General features: G+C 36.1%; 1 protein-coding gene across 1 annotated transcript in view; it reads right to left on the bottom strand.

Moving 5' to 3' along the window:
- The window catches only part of CA10 (carbonic anhydrase 10), a 668,840-nt gene that overhangs the window by 140,206 nt on the left and 505,456 nt on the right, over window positions 1-23,178 (bottom strand). Inside the window, exon 5 of the mRNA XM_074223688.1 lies at window positions 18,813-18,998. Coding sequence (XP_074079789.1) covers window positions 18,813-18,998 — 186 coding nt within the window. The remainder of the gene's footprint in view (window positions 1-18,812; window positions 18,999-23,178) is intronic.

Here is a 23,178-nt window from a genome sequence, read left to right as displayed (position 1 = left end):
GTCTCTTAGGACAGAGCATGTACCTCAGTAAAATCACATGTCCCATTAAGTATAACTTAAGTCTGTTTTTTCCCAGAGTTTTAAGTGTTGGACTCCCTGTCCTCTGACAAAAGCCCAGCCTTTGAATGAAGGAATGACTCAGCCTTGATTTTTGCTCATCACAAGATAGTTTCATTATAGCCCTTTGGAAGCTCTGTATGTATGCCTGAAACCCGGAACTAATCAATCAATAAAATTCACTGGCGAGAGTGAGGGAGGAATGGGACATTTTCCCAAGGTACAATTACCTAGAAGGAATTATCTTGGTGGAGAATATGCAAATATAAAAGAAAAAGTATGCAGTAAATTCTGAGTATTTTTTACCTGCTGTATGGTTTGTATTGTGGGTTTGGTAGATGCAGATTATATGGCACCTAAGCTAAAGAAGCCCTGGGTTGAAATCATATCTCTGACACTTAGTAGCTATGTGACCCCCAATAACTCTGAGAGGGCAACTGGGTAGTTTAGTGGATAGAGTTGATCTGGAATAGGAAGAACTCAAATCTGACCTCAGAAACTTATCATTAGTGTTACCTTGAGCAAGTTACTTAACCCTTTTTATGCAGTTATGTAGTTTTCTCATTTATATAATGAACTGGAGTAGGAAATAGCAAACCACTCAGGTATCTTTGCCAAATAAACCACAAATGGGATCATGAAGAGTTGGGTATGACTGAAATGACCAAACAAGCACAAATATCCCTAAGCCTCAGTTGCTTTATTTGTAAAATATAGTTATTAGATACCTGCAGTGCCTAAATTCACAGATTTGTGAGGTCAAAATAAGCTAGTATATGTAAAATGTTTTGCAAGTTGAGTAAAGTGGATAGAGAGTTGGGTTCAAATCCTATTTCTGTTTCATACTGGTGTATGGATACAATTAGTTGCTGACAGCTACTCATCTAAGATTTTTCATTTTGTGGGATTTTTTCCCATAGATTTTCAATACAGTCTGTGGGTGCCAGTAGAGTAGCTAGGTGGTGCAGTGAATAGAGCACCAGCCCTGGAATCAGGAGGACCTGAATTCCAATCTAGCTTCAGACACTTGATACACACCAACTTTGTGATCTTGGGCAAATCACTTAACTCTGAATGACTCACATCCACAATCATTTCCAGTGATCCTGATTCCTATCTGGCTACTGGACCTGGATGACTCCAGAAGAGTAAGTGAGGCTGGTGACTTAGTACAGCCCTCCCGCCCCCCCACTAGAATCCAATTCACTTCCTTTTCATAGGATCACCTCTCGGATGTCATGTTCTTCTTTGAGAATAAAGGACAACAATCATCATCACAATCACATGGTCATGTGTAGGAAAATGGATCTCTTTCCCCAATGATATTCTATAATAATTTTAATATATAATATGCAATAATCAACTGCATGATTAAGCATTTGACATTTTTTAAACCAGTCATCTTTTTGGATTCTTTCTATTCCCTGGGGTTTTGGGATGTTGTTTTCTTTCCCAATTCTCCTTCCTGATCACTCATTTGCTAGAACATCATTCCTGTCCCATCCACTTTATATGGTTGTGTCACAGGGCCCTGTCCTGGATCCTCTTGTCTCTACAGTTTCTCAGATTCTCATCTAATTCCTTTGTTTCAGTTATAATTTCTATGAAAATTCTTGCATAGAACTCTGTAGACTTTGCCATTATATTTCTACTGAATCACTACATCCTGCATCACTAACTGCTCATTGAACATTTCTATCTGGATGTTCCATAGGCAATAATCTAAACATGTCCAAAATGGAATTCATTGTCTTGTTACAAAACTCACCCTTTTCCTAAATTCCCTATTTCTTTCAAGGATATCCATCCTTCTAGTTACCCAGATTTGTATCAGTAGATTTATCTTTAATGATTCCCTCTCTGCCAATAATTCCTTCACAATTCAAATCAGTTGCTAAATCTGGTTGATATTTAACAACAAAATGGGGCACCTAGGTGGAGCAGTAGATAGAGTGCTGGGTTTAGAATCAAGAAAACCTGAGATCAAATCTAGTCTCAGACACTTACTAGATGTGTGGACCTGCACAAGTCATTTAACCCTGCTTGCCTCAGTTTCCTCATCTGTAAAAATGAACTGGAAAAGGAAATGACAAATCACTCAAATATCTTTGCTATGAAAATTCCAAATGGGTCATACATGACTGAAAAATGACTAAACAAAGAAAATTTATTTCTATATTTTACTATTATAATATAAAATAGTTTAGATATGTATATATTTGTGTTCCTTTATATGTACCATAGTTCTAGGTATCATGATACCTAACCTTTGATATAAGTACATCTCAAAGGAAGACTTACTCATATATAATATGTATGTCTATGTCTATTTATATTTATCAGCTCTCAAACCTTGTGAATGTTTGTATGTTTATTTACATATATGACCTAAATATGTATATTTTGTACACACAGATGCACATATAAATAAAACATCTGTTATTATCATTCCTTTGGCTGTTGATAATGAAAAAAAATCATAGAGTTTCTTGCAGTAAATAAATGCTTTTGCTCTTTTCTGTTCTTGCATTTTCTATCACAGTGTTTCAACATTTCCAGGAAATGCTACTATAGAGGGTGATTGGTGAGAATTATAATAATAAATGGAAATCACTATCTGTGTGTGTGTGTGTATTTGGGAAGATGGTTGCTGAGCATAGCCTTCTCTTAGACTTAGTCTTGATTTTGATGGGAACTAACTCTTGTATGTAAGTGATAGGGGAAAAAAAGCAATCCAAAAAAAGTGATGAAATAATTGTAGAAAATATTTAGCCTCATAGAATGTCTCTCAGAAGTGTTAGATGGGCATCCAGAAGACCTGGATTCTAATTTTAATATTATGTTGACTTGGACAAGCTGTTTCTTATCTTCAGGCACTAGTCCTCCTATTTGCAAAATGGAGGGGAGGGGAGGTTGTACTAGATGATCTCTTAAGAGTGCTCCCAACTCTGACTTTCTATCAATCTATGACCCAATGAAAAATTGGCAGCTACCCTGGGAGGCTCATTTGGCACCCTCACACAACCAGTATTTCCTGGAGCAGAAAAATTATTTTCTTTGAAAAACCATCACACAAGTTCCCTACTGCTGATCCTATAACTGGTGATTGCTGGGCTTCTTTCCTTCCTTTCCATCTCCTTCTAGCCTGGTTTATAATTTAAAACCTCCTAGCTAAGCTGATTTTGCCAAAGAGCTCCTGCAGGATTCACTTACAGGGTTGATTCTAGAAATTTCAAGTTCAGCAAATAGTTTTAAGGAGAGAAAATGCATTCACTAAGGTTCCTTTAAAACTAGAGTCAACCTTCAAGAAGAGATGATACAGTTTCTCAAATTTTGTAGAGGTTAATAGACACACACACACACAGACGCACACACAAATATATATTTAAAGAAGAGAAATAAAACTTCACACACACACACACATGACTTCAAGGGGGCTGTCCAACTCTGTGGCAGTATGTTGATATAAACTAAGAAAGCAGAGCTGTTAGTGAATAAAATACAGTCCCTAACAGACAAGTGAGGACACAAAAGCCACATTGTATATTGCTATAATGCCATGTGGAGAAATATGCCTTTACCTCAACTTGCTGTTGGGATGATGGCAAAATGGGTTTCTAATGAGTGGAGAGCGTAGAATGTTAGAATTTGGGAGGAAGTGATGAGGCTATTCTGTCCAAATCCTTCACTTCACAAAAGATGGAATTTAGTCTCAGGCGACTAATAAATTCACACTGGTAATTAGGAGCAGATCTAAGTTCAGAAGTGAAAAGAGAAATGGATTTAGAATAAAAAGACCTGATTTTGAATCCTTGTTCTGTCAATTTGAGCTTGTGATCTTGGTCAACTCACTTTAACTTCATGGGGACTCAGTTTCCTCAAATGTAAAAGAGGACATTATTTTGATGAACTTTGAGGTTTCTTTCAGTTTTAGTTTTATGAGTCTATAAACCTAATTGTCAGGGCTTCCATTATACTAGACCAGTGTTAAATCATGGCTCATAGGCCAAATGTACCTTGCTATTTGTTTTGATGGCCAGGAATTAATAATGGTTTTTGCATTTTAAATAAGGTTTTATTGTATTTAAAAATGTAAAAACTATTTTTAGTTCCCATGGCACAAAATAGGTTCCAGATAATAATTCTAAAAGACTTATGATGGAAAATGCCATCCACATTCAAAGAAAAAGCTGTGAAGTCTAATTGCAAACTAAAGCATATTATTTTTACTTTATAAAATTGGCTTTATGTTTTTTCCTTCTCATGTTTTTTTCCTGTTATTGTTTCTTTTTCACATGACTAATATGGAATTATGTTATATATGATTGTACATATATGGCCCATATCAGATTACTCACTGTTGGGGGGGGAGCGAAGGGAGGCAGAAAAATGTGGAACTCTAAATCTTACCCAAAAAGTCATTATTGAAAAGTAGCCTTACATGTAATTGGAAAAAAAAAATAAATAGGTGCCAGATTTGGCCCTCAAAAGGTAGTTTGCATGAGGCTACTCCCATCACTTTCTCTAGCCCCGATGAACTATTTCTCATGGATCTAATGAGGAAATCCAATGAATAGTTATGAGGTCTTGGTATTGCTGATATCTGGATAGATTTATATACACTTGCTGCATATATATTTAAGAATGGATAATTACCTTCACTTATCGTATGCTAGGCTGTTCCTGCTAAATATTTACTGCCTGAAATTCTGCCCTTTCCAACCCATTTGGAACATGGGTATGCCATAGGCAACTAAATGGCATAACTCAGTAGGGGAGAGGGGAATATAAATCTAGAGCTTCCACTACAAATGATGCAAAAAATTAATGGAACATGAAATCAAGTAAATGGAATTGAATACAGTAATTAGTTCATATTTTAATCTGTAGACTTTTTTAATTATCTGTCAGCCAACTAGCAATTAAATCTGCACTATTGAGACGATTAGCTTTGTTTCAGAGAAAGTTTATCGATATATCATGGCAAATGAATCTGAAATTTTTCAATTGTTTAATTTTGAATGGTTGTGGTATATCCTCAGTGTGACTTGGAATTTTAAAATTTTATTTTGCAATATTATAGTTTCTACAATTATTAAATATTAGAGAGAGATTCTATGTTGTGAGATACAGGCTGAATAAAGAAAATATCATTGATGCTTTCTGATTCTTGGTGTGATATTATTAGTATCTCATCACGTTAAGAGAAAAGACATGTGACCAATAAGATGGAAGACTAGACATTTTCCCTAGTCCTCACAAACCCTCAGCAATCCACTTCTCATTTCTCTTTATCAAGCAAAGTGACAACTATTAATTTGATGGCATGCTGAGAAGGTTGATAATAATGACCTAGGCTCATCTTTACGCTTTACTTAAAACACCTAAACCTCAATTTTTCTGCCTCTTCTGTGACATTATCAACTGTCAATCCTTCCCTGCTCAATTAGTATCCCTTATCCTCTAGCCTCCAAACTCTTGTAGGGCACCTTATGCTTTGGAACTCACTTAGGATCTCATTCCTGCTGCTATATCCTTGTACATGTTCTCATGATTTCATAATTCCTTAATTCTGCTCTAGTTTCTCAAAAGGGGGAGACATGGAAGATAGTGAGCTTCTCTTCTTTCTGAGATAGTTTCTAGGCTATGGAACTTTAAAGGCACAGGAACTCTGGGGATGTGGATAATGATGTCCTATTTAATCTATGGAGGTTCAAAGGAAAATGCTTTGTAAGTGACAAAATACTATATAAATATGAGCTATGTATATGTCAGAGTAAGTGTAGTCTAGTGAAGCTCTCTTCTATCTCAAAATCTAGTCCATCTTAAAGTCAATAAAACCTGGTTTCAGGTTTAATTTTGACACAGTGCCTATGGTGATGGAGGCAAATTTCTAAGACAAGTACTTCCTTTGAAACTACCTTACATTTAACTAATGTGTTTTTATCTCACAAGCTCTGGTGCTACCATACTAAACCTTGAAAAGGTAAGTTAATTATAAGAAGGCAGCTACTATGTCTCCACTCAAGATATGAGGAATAACACTGAGAGGTTGAGATCGATTTTTTTTTTCAAAAGCTATAGCTGGGAGGAGCTAGGTAGCACAGTGAATATAGATTTTGGGACTAGAGTCAGGAAAATATGAGTTCAAATCTGGTCTCACATTTGAGGTTTACTTAACTGTATGACCCTGAGCAAGTCACTTAACCTGTTTGCCTGGCTTCCCTCATTTATAAAATGATCTGGAGAAGAAAATGCTAAACCACTCCTATATCTCTGCCAAGAAAACCCAAATGGAATAACAGAGTTGGTTACAATTGATTGGCAGAACAACAAGAAATTGCTGATAATTCTTTCATCAACAGCCTCCCCCATCAACACTGAGAAGCAGTTGATATTAATTAGGCAGAGTTAATTAGCCTTTAGGAAGCATTTACCAAAAAGGTGGAATAAGAACCATTAGAACAAAACATTGTTTCAGGAGTCTGGGTCACAGTTTCCCATGAATATATGCAGAATCTAGGGCAAAGTAGAATTAGGTTTTGCGAGCTCAAATGTGTGGCCATGGGAAAACTCATAACTCATGATTATTGGACATTCTTTTCTTTCTTTCATATAGTCCTCATAAAGTTCCCTTCAGGGATGGTAAAGTTTTCTACTAAACTCCCTAAAGTTCTGAAGATATCTTTCCTCACAGTGTTGTTTTTCTTCAACATGCCTTCAGATATTGTTCTGTCAGTCACTTCTATTCTAGATCCACTCAGTATAATGAAGAATCCCATATCCTCTGACCTTTTGAAGTTCACAAGGTCATCCTCTGGTGAAGATAGTTCTTTCCTGCTCCCAACTCTTGCCTCCAAGAGATTCCTTCTCAGGGCCATACCTGAAGTTACTCCAAGTCTTAGTTAACTTCATCTTGGTTTAGATTAACTGATGAGATCAAAAACTGTGATAGCCATTTATATTGCAGAAGCACCATAAATAATCAATTTCTCATCACTGCTTATTTATTATTTCTATAGTATCTGCCCCTTTTCTGACATACTCCAGTTTGCTAAGCAATGCTTTTGCAGTGAGCTTAGAATATTTTTGTAGAATGACTTTCTTATACTACTTATGTATCTAACTGGTTTCCTACTTGCAGGTGTCTAGGACTCCAATTTACATTTTCCTCGCATAAGTTTGTGTACTTCACATTGGGCTTGCTGGGCAAACATCACAATGGTTGCTTTGACTGTGTTCTTTGTAGAGTGGGGCAACAGAGAGAGATATGTTTCCTGTTAATTCCATGAATGGCCTAAATAACTCTTTGTATGAGGAAGAGAGATAAACTAGTTCTTTCCTGGACCTTAACCCCACAGGGGGTTGAAGAAGAAATATAAAGTAGATGTTAATACTAAGAAGTCATGGTTTCTATCTAACCCAGACGACATGGGGATTAGAGATAGGGGATAATTATCTAATGGTCTGTAAAAGTCAGTCTTTTTTTATAAGATTTATATGATTTTCATTCATTTACTCAATTTTTGTTTTCTATATATTCACTGAATGTCTATTAAATATAGAGCTTAATTTTGTGCTATGGGTCAGGGATAGGCAAACTCTGGCCCTTGGTTCAAAGTCAGCCTGCTGCCTGTTTTTTCATGGTTCAAAGGATAATGTTTTTTTTATTGAAAATAAATTGCCCTAAGGGTCATAGTTTATGATTCCTATGGTAATCCATGAAAAAATAAATAGATCTGAAAGATGATGCTTTTTCCCCAGTAATATAGTTGGGAAAACAAAATATGCACACCATACCAATTATTTAAGATTTAGTTCCAATCCTCTCTCATTAGAGTAGCCTTTAAAAAAACTCTCCTAACTCATAAATATTTCTCTTCCTTCTTTGAATTCCTTCATTGTTTCTTGTCCGTGGCACTCTTTTGGTCCTGTCTCAAGGACTCCCATGAGAATTTCTTATATTTTTGTGTTGAACTCTCATTTATCTCTTGTATTATCACTTCACTTTTCATGTTTCTGCTTTTTTCTTTCCAATCTGAATTATATATTCCTCGAAGCAAAGAATATAGCTTGAAGCTTTCTTATATCCCTGATGGTGCCTAACAGAGTATCACACATTAGATTTATAGAGTTCTTTAAAGTTTAAAAATTGCTGTAACTGTAACAACTATGTGACATAGGTAATGTAAAATTTAACTCACTTTATAACTGTTGTCTAGGCCTCTTTTCCTTTTTTTTTTTTTTTTAGGTTTTTGCAAGGCAAACAGGGTTAAGTGGCTTGCCCAAGGCCACACAGCTAGGTAATTATTAAGTGTCTGAGGTTGGATTTGAACTCAGGCACTCCTGACTCCAGGGCCAGTGCTCTATCCACTGCGCCACCTAGCTGCCCCCCTCTTTTCCTTTCTTTTCCAGTTCAATCATAGGTATTACTAATTTATCTCCAGGCCCCAAAGAGTGGCCTTTGCATGATTTTCTAGTTGTTGAAATAATCTTATGCTAATAGAATTGTCAGCACTTTGAGGGCAAAGGCTAGGATTTTTTTTTTTTTTTGGTCAGTGTCTAACATATTGTAGGTGCTTAATGAACATTTTTTGAATTGCATCTAACTGAACATTCATTTTGGTGTTTGTATACATCCATATTTGTAATTATTTTCTCTAATTCCTCTCTCCCCAAAGGATATTTGTTTAAATGTAACTGTTTTGTTGAGTTTCGCCACTCTTTGTGACCTCATTTTGAGTTTTCATGGCAAAGACACTGGAGTAGTTTGCCATTTTTTCTGCAGTTCATTTTATAGATGAAGAAACTGAGGCAAACTGAGTTAAGTGACTTGCCCAGGTCTCTCTGCTAGTAAGTGTCTGAGGCCAAATTTGAGTTTTCTTGATCCCTAGTCTGGCACTTTCCACACTATGGTGCCCTCTTGCACCCCTAGGTGTAATTACAGATATTTCTCTCTCTCTCTCTCTCTCTCTCTCTCTCTCTCTCTGAAAACTTATGTTTTCTCCTTTCTTCTTATTCTACATTGTACCACATATTTGTGCATATACTCATCTGTTCTGAATTGCACTCTGAATATTTTATATATGTTGGATGTTGTCCCCCCCTTTTTTATTTTGAGGGTATGAACTCTTAAAAAGTCTTAGAATCAAAAGATCTAGATCATTATCCTAGTTCTATCACCTGCCAGCTATGTGACCTTATCTCCAAACTGTAGATAATTGTACTTTCCCTGTATACTTGTAAAGGACTCCTCAAGTCATATAGTTTAGTAGCCATATTAATGTGTTCAGAGTTAGATGACAATTGATCAATATCTGATAAATTGAGTTTAATTGTTCAAAGAAAGAATCCTACCTTTCCTAAAGAACTTCTTAGCTGTTAGTGGATATTAAACCATTCTTAATTTTTTAAACTTTTAAAAGAAACCTGGAGCTCTTAGCTATTTGGAAATTTTATGAAGATCCCACTCTAACCAAAAGAAGCCTGCCCATTTTTTAAAGATCAATAAGCACAAGGTCCTTGAGCCTAGGAAATTCTTAAAGGTGTGGCATGCTAGTATAAGCCAATATGGTGGTTGATCCACTTTGGAAAACTCTGCAGGACCTTCAGAGGCATGATGCCACCATTCCTTGAGCCCATAAGTACCTTTTGGTTGGAAGGGCATTTTGATTCTCCTGACTCCTAGATCTCTAGTCCTGTGTATAGAGATGCTTTCAATTATTTAGCTCCAGTCCCACTGCAAAGTGATAATTGGATTACTGTAGAGTTTTCCCCCACAGCCATTTAACATCTAATGGGGCCATTGCTATAAATTATATATCCTTCAGCAATTTTCATACCCTAACACACTTTAAAACAATTTGCTGTTAGTTGTTATTCCTACAAATTTGTGTTGCTTTAGCTGAAATCAGTGGAATCAGTCTCTCAAGGAGGCAAATAATTGATTCTTTTAAAAGGCCTAAGCTCATACTTTATTTTTTTTTCAGTCCAAGTTGTAGCTTCAATAAACTTTATGACCAGTTTGAGATAATTGCTTTATTTTTCTGATTTTTATTCCTTAAAATAGCAGCATATTTCCCATAAGTCTTTTCTAACCAGCATTTTTCTCTAACTTTGGACCTATTCTATCTGCATCAATTTGAAAGCATCAGTTTCACTTCAAATAAAAAATACATTTATTAAGCAATTATTATATGATGAACATTGTACTAAGAGTTGAATACATATTTCCAAAAAGAGAAAAGGAAGCAAGGGGAAGTAAGAGGGCAAGGAAGGAGAGGGGAAAGCAAGGGAAGGAAAAAGGGAAGAAAGAGAGAAAAAAGAGGATATGTAATGGGAAGGAGGAAAGGAAAGGAGGGGAGGGGAGGGAAAGCTACAGAAGGAAATTTCTTGCCCTCAAGGAGCTTAAATTCTATTTTCTTTCCATAAGTTTCTTAGATGATCTCATTTATTTTCCTAATTATTCCTACCATTTTTATTTGAAATTTTAAATAAAGGTTGTTTTTCTTTTCTTTCTTTTCGTTTTTAGCTTTTCTAGGAATTCTAGTTGGGCATATGTCCAATTCATACACTCCTCCCCCTTTGAGGTTTTTCTTGTAGGAAGAACTTGTGATCCCTTTTAGCCACAAGTGATACTACTCCTCAGGAGCCCTACTCCCTTGGGATAACAAGAACTCCTCTCTGATCTGAAGCTGCAACTCAGAAGTTATCAAATAGCAGTGCCCTGTTTTATGGCCAGTGCCAGCATAGGGATCTCTGTAATCACTTTCTGATCAGTTATATGATCCCTTTATCATATTTGACTTGAAAACTCCTAAAGCAATTGTTGCTAGTGCTATCATTATCTCTGAGGCCACATGGTGTTACCACTACATGGACTTCAGACTAGTCCTCACTCCAGTGCCATGGACCTCTTTTACCAACCTCCTAAGTTGTTTTGGGCTTGTGCTTTTGTTGGCATTGCTGTTCCAGAATTTGATTTAAGGTGTTACTCTGTTTTGGGGGGCTTTTTTTGCAAAGCAATAGGATTAAGTGACTTGTCCAAGGTCACACATCTAGGTAATAATTAGTTGTCTGAGGCCAGATTTGAACTGAGATCCTCCTGACTCCAGGGCTGGGTGTTCTATCCACTGTACCACCTAGCTGCCCCTAAGGTGTTATTTTTAAAGTTGATTGAGGGGAAATGTTTTATGAGCTTGGCTGCCATCTTGACTTTACTGGAAGTTCTAAGTTTATGTTCTCTCATTACATTATATTCTTACATACAAAATTTAAAAAACATATAAATTTATTCAGGGAATTGACACAAATATATGACAATAATAATAAAATAATTAAATGGTCAAAGGACACGAACAATTTTCAAATTGAGAATTGTAAACTATAAATGATCATTTTAAAAGAATGTTCTAAATCACTAGTAGTAGGATAAACAAAAAAAGTCTAAGGTTAATAAGTGTCTGAAATTGGATTTGAGCTCAGGTCCTCTTGACTCCAGAACTGGTGCTCTATTTACTGCACTATCTAGTTGCCCCATTATACATTTCTTCTTTAAAAATGTTTCGTGTACAGTCAGAGAATCCTAGTGATGAATCCCTGATATGTCAGCCAGCTCACCTTGCTGTCTTCTGGATGAACTGTAACTTTATCACTACTATTGAAATATAGTCTTTCTTCTTACTAAGAGAGTTGCTACTAAAAATATTACTTACTAAGAAAGTTTCCAAGAATCTAGATAATATATTCCATTAGCTTATAAACTCATAAGATGTCAGAGCTGGAAGGAGCCATCTGGTACAGGAGTCCATAACACATACATAAGAGGCATTATGATATTATAGAGACTGTATTGGATTTGTAGTCAAAAGACCTGGGCCTGAATCTTGCTTTTTTTTGCAAGGCAAATGGGGTTAAGTGGCTTGCCCAAGGCCACACAGCTAGGCAATCACTAAGTGCCTGAGACCGGATCTGAACTCAGGTACTCCTGACTTCAGGGTGGGTACTCCATCCACTGCACCACCCAGCCGCCCCCACTGCACTTATCTTGACCTCAATTTCCATATATATTTATTATATGTAATATATATATATATATATATATATATATATATATATATATATATATATATGTATGTACATAAAGACGGGAAGGGGAAGTGTATTGGATGACCTTGAAGGTTCCTTCCAGTTCTACATAAAAATCCTAGCAACAAATGATGTGATGGCACAGAAGCAAGTTTCATGTCCTAGGTCACATATCTAATTAGTAGCAGAGACATGACTAGTCTATTGGATCTGCATCCCACTGTTTTGTTAATGATACCATGATATCTTCTATTTTCTTATTTTGAATCAGAAAGATTCCATAACTGAGTTTGTACACCCTGACAAATGTGTTGACCCATAAATATAAAAATCACAACTGATCATCTGAGTAACACAAACAATTTTTCTAAGTTTATGTCATCCTATTCTGCAATGGACTAGTGCACCTTTATCCTCTGTACCCTGGCTTCTACCCTCTCTTCTACTCAATGATTTTTTACCTCTTTGGTTCTTTTGGAAGACTCATCAATCAATCAAGAAACATTTATTATATGCCAATATTGTGCTAATAGCTAGGCATACAATGAGAAGCAAAAATATGGTGTCTGCTCTCAAGATTCTCACATTCAAACATGGAAAGCAATAAGCAAACAAATAACTGTATACAGTTTCTCAAAAATCTTGATAAAGTTTTTGGTGTTAATAGCTTAGAACTTGTCATTGGGAGCTAATCTCAGAGGAAAGGTATGGGGTGGAGGGGTGAAGAGGGGAATGAGAAAGGGGACTATTGTTGAATGTGAGATGTAAGTGTAATCTTTAAGGAAGTTAGAGGAGACTAGTTAACATAATCATTAAAAATGTGTTGACTTAGTAATTAATTCCCTTAGGAATATATGAGTTCAAATCCTGCTTCAGACAATAACCCTGTGACCTTGTACAAATCACTTAACCTTTTTGGGTTCATCAATTTTCTTCAATCCCTAAAATGGAGATAGTAATATCACCAATCTCCCACAGTTGTTATGAGCATAAAATGAGATGATATTTGTAAACTATATTGAAAAATCTTAGCTATTATTATTTCTATTGATAGTTGTAGCAGCAGTAGAGGTAGTGGAAGTAGTAGAAGTAGTAGCAGCAGTAGCAGCAGCAGTAGTAGTAATAGTGATAGTAGTAGTAGAAGTAGTAGCAGCAAGAGTTAGCATCAGCAGCAGCTGCAGCAGCAGCAGCAGCAGCAGCAGCAACAGTAGCAGCAGCAGCAGCAGCAGCAGCAGCAGCAGCAGCAGTAGTAGTAGTAGTAGTAGTAGTAGTAGTAGTAGTAGTGGTGGTGGTGGTGGTAGTCATAGTAGTAATGGGTAGTTGCCAAGGAAACTAGGGGTAGAGGTGTGAATATTCTAGGAATAAGGGGCATCAGGGAGGCCAATGTTGCTAGATAATAGAGTATATAGAGAGGAGTAAAGCATAAAAATACTGCAAAGGTAAGAAAGGGTCATGTTGTGAAGGATTTTAAATGCCACACAGAAATTTTTAAATTTGATCCTGGAGGTAGTAGGGAGCCAATGAAATTTATTGTGTAGGTGGGAGGTTTAGTGTATGAAGTGATCAGAAGATCACTTTGTCAGCTAAGTAGAGGTAGTAATGACAACAAAGCTAGATAAAATCTGCACAAACTTGTACCTACCCACTTTCTCCATTTTCCATCTCACTTGAATCACACAACAGTCCTGTGAAGTAGTTACAAATATTCCCAATTTACAGATGAGGAAAGCCAGGAGTAGTAAAGAAAGGAAAACAATTTTTTAAAAAAAGAACCAAAAAAGAGTTCTTGATTGTTTTGATTTGTTTTCTACCTTCACTTTCTTCCTACATTTCTGTGTGTGTGTGTGTGTGTGTGTGTGTGTGTGTGTGTGTGTGTGTGATGTTTTGTATATGTGTGTGTATGCTTATGTTCTTCCCACCTCCATGATTTTACATAGACTGTTCCCCATTCCCAGAATCCTCTCTGTCCTAACCTATGGTTCTTATCCCTTTGATATTTGCACATATGTAGATGGTTGATTGATATAAAATAGAGAGGTGGAATTTGAACCCTGGTCTTTCTGACTTTAATCTATCTTCCCAGATTCATTGAAATGTAGATTTAGAGTTGGAAAGTACTTTAGATGTTATATCCTCTATTTCCTTCATTAAAAAAATAGATGTGGAAACTAAAACTTAAGGATATCATTGCAATTCACCCAATAACATATAGAAATGAGGTAGCAGTGTTAGGATCTGAACTCATCTCCTCTATTTTCTAATCTAGTATTCGTTCTACTGCACTATAACTGTCTCCTTCTTTCTGGACACCTTTGAGTGACCTCTAAGACAGGAACTTCCAGTAAGTCACCATTTTACTTGCTATGAGTACATTTCCCAGGCATCACTGAAAGACAGAGTTCTGGGTATCAGAAATCTTGTCTTGGTGATCAAGACAGTTTTTTTTATCTAGACTCAACTCTTAATACTATAATTTATACTTAAGTCAACAAATAATGGAAGTTCTTTTCAAATATTCACCCCTTTTCTAAAATATTTGTTTTTCTGTGCTACTTTCTTTACTTTATGTCAATCAGCCATCTAGGCTCTCACTCTTGATTAGCAGATTGAAAGCTTTCCATATTAATTACTGTTAAATTTCCTTTCTTAAAAGAATAGACATTTGAATACATGCATATGTTCATTTATCAGAGCTCTGAGGAGGTATCCAGGAGTTCTGTGTGTGGGACATGAATAATTTTGTAAAAACGTGGGTGCCGACTGTGTGATACATCCACCCAGCTTTATAAAACAAAGTAAATGATTACCATCAATTACAATAACATCATTTGACAAGCCTGCAATTAATCTGCTGCTCTTCGGATAACTGTTGTTGCACATTGCCAACGAAAATGCCAGGCATTAATTGACTCATCACTATCGTCAGTGATAGATGGTACAGATGGTAAATTCGATTATTCATCTTCAACAACATAAATAAACTTTCTGGAAATCATTCTTCAGGTTCCCCTCAAAGGATCCTTCAGTATCTACCAACAAAACATGAATATATTCAAGCATGAGGAATATTAGGATTTTAGTCAATTCAAAACTTCAGATCTGTCCAAGGATATTCAGAACTATATTGTATTCTATGCACAAAATGTATAGAATAGAAGTTCTTAATATAGATCCTGTACTGTCATAAGAACTTGAATGGGAAATAAATTGCATCTTTATTTTATTTTTATTCATTCACAAACATTATTTTGAGTAGGGGGTCTTCCCAAAACAGAATCTATGTCACAAAAAAGATTAAGTAAGCCTCTTGGAAAGTATCTTAAAAAATGAAAAGAATCTTACTTTATGATGAGGCAGAAAAATTACTGAGTTTTGAGTAGGTGAACCTGGGTTCCAATCCTGACTCTGCTACTTTTATCATATTGTCCTTGGAATAATCACTTGTCCTCTCAGGGTCTCAGTTTCTTTATCTATAAAATAAAGGACTCTCTCCAATTTTCCTTCTGTCTCCAAATAAGTAAGTCTTATGATTTTTCTTTTACATTTAGGGCAATTGGAGTCCAGATATATTAAGCTGATATACCCAAGGTCACATAGCAAGTTAATGTCAGAGTCAGAATTAGATGCCATTTCTTCTAATTTGGATTCCACCACTTTTTCCATTTTGTTAGACTGTTCTTTCAGAGTCCTGCATAGTGTTCTGTATGTTAATCAGATAAGACTTCCCTTTGATTAAGACATTCTTATAGTTTAGTTTCTTTTTCAGGCCACTAAGTGTCCAGTAAAGCTTTATTAATTCACACTTCATTCATTTGAATTTTAAGACAATTTAGACAGTGACTAGACTTGTTTGCTTTAATAATTCCATTCACCATTTGGGAGTATAAGTTAATCATATAAACCTTACTACTCAGTATGCCAGAATTTAAATCCTCAGTAGAAGAGCTTGTTTTCAGGTACCCTGCAGTACCTTATAAGTGATCATTTGCATATTCCTAGCAAGCTAGTTATAAATCATGCTTATTTATTCATTAAAAAGCAAGCAATCTATAAGGACTTCCACGAGGCTATGTGCTAGCCTTCTTGAAAGCAATATGTACTTGAAAGTAATAAAACTATGTTTCTTAATACAGACACACATTCATGAAGGAAATCCCAAAAGCTTTAGTGCAGTTCTTAAACTTTAATAGCTTAAAACCTTTGCTAAGATTTTTGTGACACTATATATAACTAGACTGACAGAGAGATAGATAGGCACATAGAGAAAATTTCACTGTATTAGGCAAGAATTTCTTTTACAATTAATTTGAAATTTTACTCTTTGTCTCAGAACATGTCTCAAATGTCTTTAGTGCATTTGAAGGTATCTATGAATGCTTTGATAATTTACAATAAACTAAAACTTTTGGGACACCTCATCTACTGATTCCACTATAGGATCAAATCATAGACAATGGGATGTAACAGGATCATTTCTCAGTACCCACCACTTTTCTTGTGCACTAGAGCATTAGAAGGTCTCATTAAGAAGAACCACAGTCATCCACAAAGTAAAACAAACAATACCTCCCCCCCCAAAAGAAATCAAGAACAGAAAACAGCCAAAATAGATGAAAAATTAACATTTCCCTATCATTCCCAATTGAATGGGCAGTCCATTGAGTTAGTCCATCAGTACAAATATCTTGGACGGGCATTGTAGAATATCACAGGAAGAGATCAGATTGGATCACACTTGACAAATTACACAGAAGTTTCAGTAATCTCAAACTATCCCCTGCTGTCAAAGTCCATCTTTTTTAATACAAGATTTGCCCTCATTCTGATTTGTTGCTATACATCACAGAACAACATGATCTCAGAAGAATCAAAACTATAGATGGCCCAAAGGGCAACGAAGATATTTATAGTAGGGGTTAAATTAGCTATGACAAATTACCTGAGATATCTGCCATGAAAGAAGCAGTATAAAAGATTATCAAGGCCATGCATGATTAGTACAGGAGAAGGGCCAATCACATAGTGAAAGTGAAGGATATCAGTTTAAATAGATTACAGAGAAATGTAGAGACAGAAGAGAACTGAGGGAAGAGCCTTGGGGTACACCAATGATTTAAAAGTATGATATAGATGATGAGATGGCAAGAGATTCTAAGTAGGAATAGTAAACAGGGAGGAAAAGAACTGGGAGAAAATAATGTCACAGAGAGGGGAGAATGTTCAGGAGGAAGGGGTAGGAGGTGATCAACAAGTCAAAAGACAGCAGAGAGATCAGGAAGGATGAAGACTAAGAGAACATCAAATTTGTTAATTTAGAAATCACTGGTAACATTACAGAGAACTGTTTCAATTGAGTAATGAAGCTGAGCACCAACTTACAAAGCCTCACAGTATGAAAAAGAAGAGAAAAAGTAGACACAGTGAGTTTAGGTTACTTTTTCTAGGAAGAATTTGAGAAAAGAAGAAGTATAAGATAATGACGTGAGTATGTGTGAGTGTGTGTGCGTGTGTGTGTGTGTGTGTGTGTGTGTGTGTGTGTGTGTGTGTGTGAGAGAGAGAGAGAGAGAGAGAGAGAGAGAGAGAGAGAGAGAGAATTATGAGTTCTAGTGAAGGTTTTTAAGGATAGGAGAGATCTAGACATATTTGAAGGCAGTAAAAGAAGAAACCAATAGGTTGGAAGAGATTGGAGATAGAGAAGGACACTTGAGGCAATAATCTGCTGGAGAAGATGAAAAGGGAGGAGATCAAAGGAACATATAGAGGGACTGGCTTTGGGGAGAAGGGCCACCTTACTATGAGAAGCTTGAGGAAAAATGGAATATGCAAACAATATTAATATGAAGAGAAAATGAAGGAGAGAGTACATGACATAGTGCATTACCATAACAGAGTGATCTTCCAAATATTATCTTGGGACATCAAAGGAGTGATGCCATTTGCTAAAATCTCAAAAAATAGAATCTATTAACCATACTATTTATAGTATAGTTGACTTGATGATCAATTGAGTTTAATGAAAGGACAATCTATTTGGTGGTGACCTGCTTAGCAAAGATCATTGCACAAATGAACTTAGCTTAACAAATACTACTTAGTTTTCTCTGGGGTCACTCAAGACCACTCATGATTTATAGAAATATATCATGACACATCTATTCTATGGAGATCAGGCATACAATTTTGCCATTTGACAGTTTTTGACATGCTTTAAATTTAGATCTCATGATACAAATATGATAGATGGGGTGTTTTTGAATGTAGACTATGATATATGATGTGTTATTCACTGGTAGAAGAGAGCTTTATAAGGAGATACAAGGTAGAGGTGAAGAATTATGGTTCAAATACAATTCCCTAAGCAACTCTTTGAGGATGGGAATCATCAACTTTTAGTTAGAAAAAATCAAGTTTTTTTTTAAAAAGCCTTCCTCACTACCTGCAGCATCCTCAGATATACTAATTTATAGGAGTCATGGAAGCACTAGAACACATTAGAAGCACTTCAAAGACCTTTCCTTTGCATGCACTTGCTATCTCCACCAGTTGGCATCTTGGATGCTCCTTGAATAGGGTAGGTCCCAATTCCTGTGAGTGACAATTAGATGAAAGTTCCTCTTTCCTTGGAAAGGGAAATAGCTTACAATGACAATTCCAGTTAATTCACATACCTCCCCAGAGAAAGCCTGTCCGTTGAGTAGATGCTCCGACCCCTGGCTGTCCTCACTTCCAAAATGTAATCGAATCTCCTCCAGACGATGACTATATGTCATGGGTCCTCCAGATATATTGACCAAATGTTCTTTGTCAAGTCGGAGAGAAACATGTCTCCCTGTGTTGTACATGGTCCCACTGACCTGAAAGACAATCCATGAAAAAATAGAGGTAAAGGCTTTTTCCTTCTCATTCCTCTTTTCATAAAATAATCATAAAAATTCTTAACAGATTTGAAGTAATATATTTTAAAAAAAGGTGTGAAATAATTTACACATGATCCTGAGGCTGAATTTTGAATAATTCTTTCTTTCTTTATTGAATATGAATTCAATATTTGTGTGTGGAGCTACTTTCTCCAATGAATTTGATGCTTTAACCCTTAAACAAGATTTAATTAATATTTAATTCATCAATTTGTACAGAACATGTTGCTGAGCAGCTAGTGCTCAACATGGACCTTGTTTTCAAGGAATGCATCATCCAATGATGGAGAGGAAGAAAAAAAAATAGAACCTAAATGCAAAAGAAAGGTCCAGGTAATTTTAGGAGGAAGATATCACCTATATAGAATTTGAATTGGATTCTGAAGGAAAGGAAGAATTTAAAAATATCATTGATATCTTTTTAAAAATATTATCTTCTACTCCAAATACATCCCTTACCCTTTTCAATACAAGCCTTTAATAATGACTTAAAAACAGTATCATAAAACAACCAAGAAATCTAATAATCTTCAGCAGTATAGGTAATATTTCACACATATTATCCCTATCTCTAGTAAAGGAGGGAAAGAAGTATATTTTGTCCATTCTTATCTGGGGTCAAGTTTGGTAATTTGTAATTACTCAGAATTCAGTTTCATTTGTTTTTCTTTGGAAAGGATTTCAACAGACAAGATAGAGAAAAGTTTCTCATACACAGTGGCACAAGAATTGGGCTTAAAGTAAAGGTGGATTTTCAGCTAATAGCAATAGGAGTATTTTGCTTGTACAATTTCTAAGGCAGTAAGATGTTGAAACCACTGCCTCCAAAGTACTGAAAATGAGTACCACACAGAGAAATGGAGAGGAAAATGGTGGATACGATGAGGGTATCATCAACAAGGGATAGGGGCAAAAGTCATCCTTAGGTAACTGGTTGAATGGTTGAAAATGGTTGAAAAAGAAGATGGGTTGATTATATGGTCTGAATGGGGAGAGGGTGACAGGTGGACAGCCAGAGTGATTCACTTATGATGTTAGGAAAAAATAAAGCACATTATGTGGACCCCCTTTGTTGGTCAAACTTTCAGATGGACAAAATTAAGAATTATACTAGATAACATGAATGAGTTTGGATCTATATTGTTGGTTTGCTTGTAGCATCTGATTTTTCTCCTTCCTATGGGTTGCTGAATGAAGCTGGAGAAAGAAACTGCACTATACTAATTAAGTATATTCTAAATTCATATTATCCAACAGGGCACTCACCACAGAAAGGCAATCTTTTAATTTCTCCATTACTGATTCTCTATCTTACTCCTCACAGAAACTATTCCAAACCATTTTTTCTTCCTTGACCTATCTGGTGCATTTGACACTGATAATCATCCTCTCCTCCAGGATGATCTCTTCCCTGAATTTTTGTGATATTACTCTCTCTTAGTTCTCCTATATTCATAACTCTCCTTAATCTCTTTTTTGTTGACTGATAATCCATATCATTCCTTTATTCCTTTGGATTTTCCCAAGGGTCTATCCCAGACATTTTTCCTCTTCTTTTTCTATACTCTTCCTCAGTAACCCAATCCATGTCAATAGATTTATTATCTCTATTCAGAGAACTAAAAGATTTATATATCTAGTCTAAGGTGTTTCCTGAACTTCAGTCCTGTAGCACTTATTATCTATTGGCAATTTTAAAGTAGATATCTTGAACACATCTCAAACTCATTATGACCAAAGTAGAAACCATTATCTTTTCCACTCAAAAAATAAAGTAGTCAAAGAAATTAAAGAGGGAAGAGGAAATTCACTGGAGATGGCAGAAATTGTCTTTATCTAGGAGAAGGTAGAAGATCTTTATCTAGAAGATCTCATTTTCCAAGACTGGGAGAAAGAAATTCAGATCAGGGGATAATGTTAAGAGAATGTACATTTATGTAAATTATAAAATGAACTTCCTATGAGATCTGAATTATGCCAAATTACAGAATGAAAAGTGCAAACACCTTTCACTTTAAGTATTTATAATTTGTTGTGATTCAACTTATCAAAACTTAACTCTTCTCTCTCTCTTCTTTTATTCCTAGGTTCACTCCTGTTTTGGCTCTCAGGGCTTCCACAAAGTGTCTCTGTTGCAGTCTCACTCTGAAACTTTACTTCATGTCTAGGTCCATCTTACCCTGGAATATTCAATAGTCCCTGTGTCTTTCTTAACCCAGAACATCCCTCTACTGTATCATTGTTCAGTTATTTCATTATATCTGACTGTGTTCACATTTAAAGTTTTCTTGGCAGAGATACTGAAATGGTTTGCCATTTCATTCTCCAGCTCATTTTACAGATGAGGAAACTGAAGCAAACAAGGTTAAGTGACTTGTCCAGGATCACATAGCTAGTAAGAATTGAGGTCAGATTTGAATTCACAAAGCTGACTTCAGGTAAGGCACTTTATCCACAGCTACACCTAAGTGTCCACTCTGCTGTATCTGTTCCATACTTCCACTGGTGACTTTCAGTATTTGGAACTAGCCAACCTACATTCTTTTTTCAGCTATGTTTCTGTCTTTTTTGGGCTTCATCATCATTCTACCATATGGATACCTTCTCTCCCCTCCCCCACCTCCTTCATGCTTATGGTCTTGTGTTTTTGTTGTATTTTCATTCATGCCCAGCATTTAGCACAATATCTGGGTCATTTTCCGCTGCTTTGGCCAGGTTAAATAACATGGAAGGAGACATATGATAATATTGAAATCCCAGGTCAGGCAATCTCAAGTGATCTCTGAGTATGATAAAGCTCTTCCCCCTCAGCTGCCTCCCTTTTTTTCCTCCTACTTCCACTTTCCCACTCTCAAAATGAGTTTTGGGATCAATTAATGAATGGATATATTCACTGATATTCTATGTGCTAGGTGCTGTGAAGGATAAAGAGGAAGTAATAAGATGTAGTCCTTTTATCACAAGAATTTGATTCACTTCTATGTCACTTAAGATTTAGATACCCACATGGGAAACACAGACAGAATCAGGTTCCTGTCATTTCCCACATGGATGTCTCCATCTCAGGAGTACAAAGGGGCTTTTAAAACCAATCCAGATCATCTAAGATGGAGGCATCTATGCATTAGGGAAATACAGAATGTCTTTTTCCCAGAAGCAGGTCCCTAGTATCTCCCACATAGGTTACCTGGGGACAAAACAAGCCCTGTTATATTTGTCCTCAAGGAGCATATGATCTAAATCTTTTAGGAAGTTCAGCCATAATTTGGGGAGGAGAGGTAGAGTAGAGAATTGGGAAATAACTGAATAAGTTCTAAGGATTCTAAGAATCTTCAATTTTTTGAACTGAGAGAAGCCTTTAGAGATTGATTTTCTCTTCTTTAATATGCTCCATGTTAACACTGTCATAAGAGAGAAGATTTATAACCTTAGTTTCTTCAAAGCCTTCTGTTTCTGGCACTCAATTGAGTTTTTATGACTTGTGGTGAATGATCAAATATATTTGCATACGTTGACACACACAGAAAATCTAGAAGCAGTGAGGAGAGAGAGAAAGAGAGAGAGAGAGAGAGAGAGAGAGAGAGAGAAGAGAGAGAGAGAGAGAGATTTTTGAATCAGTCTAGAGGTCTCTGAAATTTAGGCACTTATTTTTTTATGCATGCTACAATGTTCAACAAAGAAGACCCATTAAGGAAAACTGTGTCTTTGTGTCCCACATTTTTCCACATCTCACCCTCTCTTCTCAGTTTGCCCATGGTAGATGAGTGGGATGGGAAGAGGAATGATGATCTCCATTTTTCATGTGGCAGTAATGAAATACAGCACATAATGAATTTATATTTTGGGGATTTATACAGTCCAAGGGCTAAATCCAGCTCACTGCCTACTGGATTTGGCTTGTTGGCTATAGTTTGCTGACCTATGGCCTATACAATTGTCTCTCCAAGCAATAACTTTAAAATGAGCTTAGTCTTGATCTGATCTGTAAACGATGGACACCCCTTCATATATGCCACGGTTGAGTAGTTTTACTTTGCTCTTTGTTCTATACCTGTTGGTCCTTATGACTAAAAGTTAGGTGGCACACAGGACAGAGTGTTGAGCTCAGTATAAAAAA

Source organism: Macrotis lagotis, chromosome 2 (assembly GCF_037893015.1).
Source record: "Macrotis lagotis isolate mMagLag1 chromosome 2, bilby.v1.9.chrom.fasta, whole genome shotgun sequence".
Lineage (NCBI taxonomy): Eukaryota > Metazoa > Chordata > Mammalia > Peramelemorphia > Peramelidae > Macrotis > Macrotis lagotis.
The sequence above is the reverse complement of the archived record's forward strand: the minus strand, read 5'-3'. Positions and strand labels throughout refer to the sequence as shown.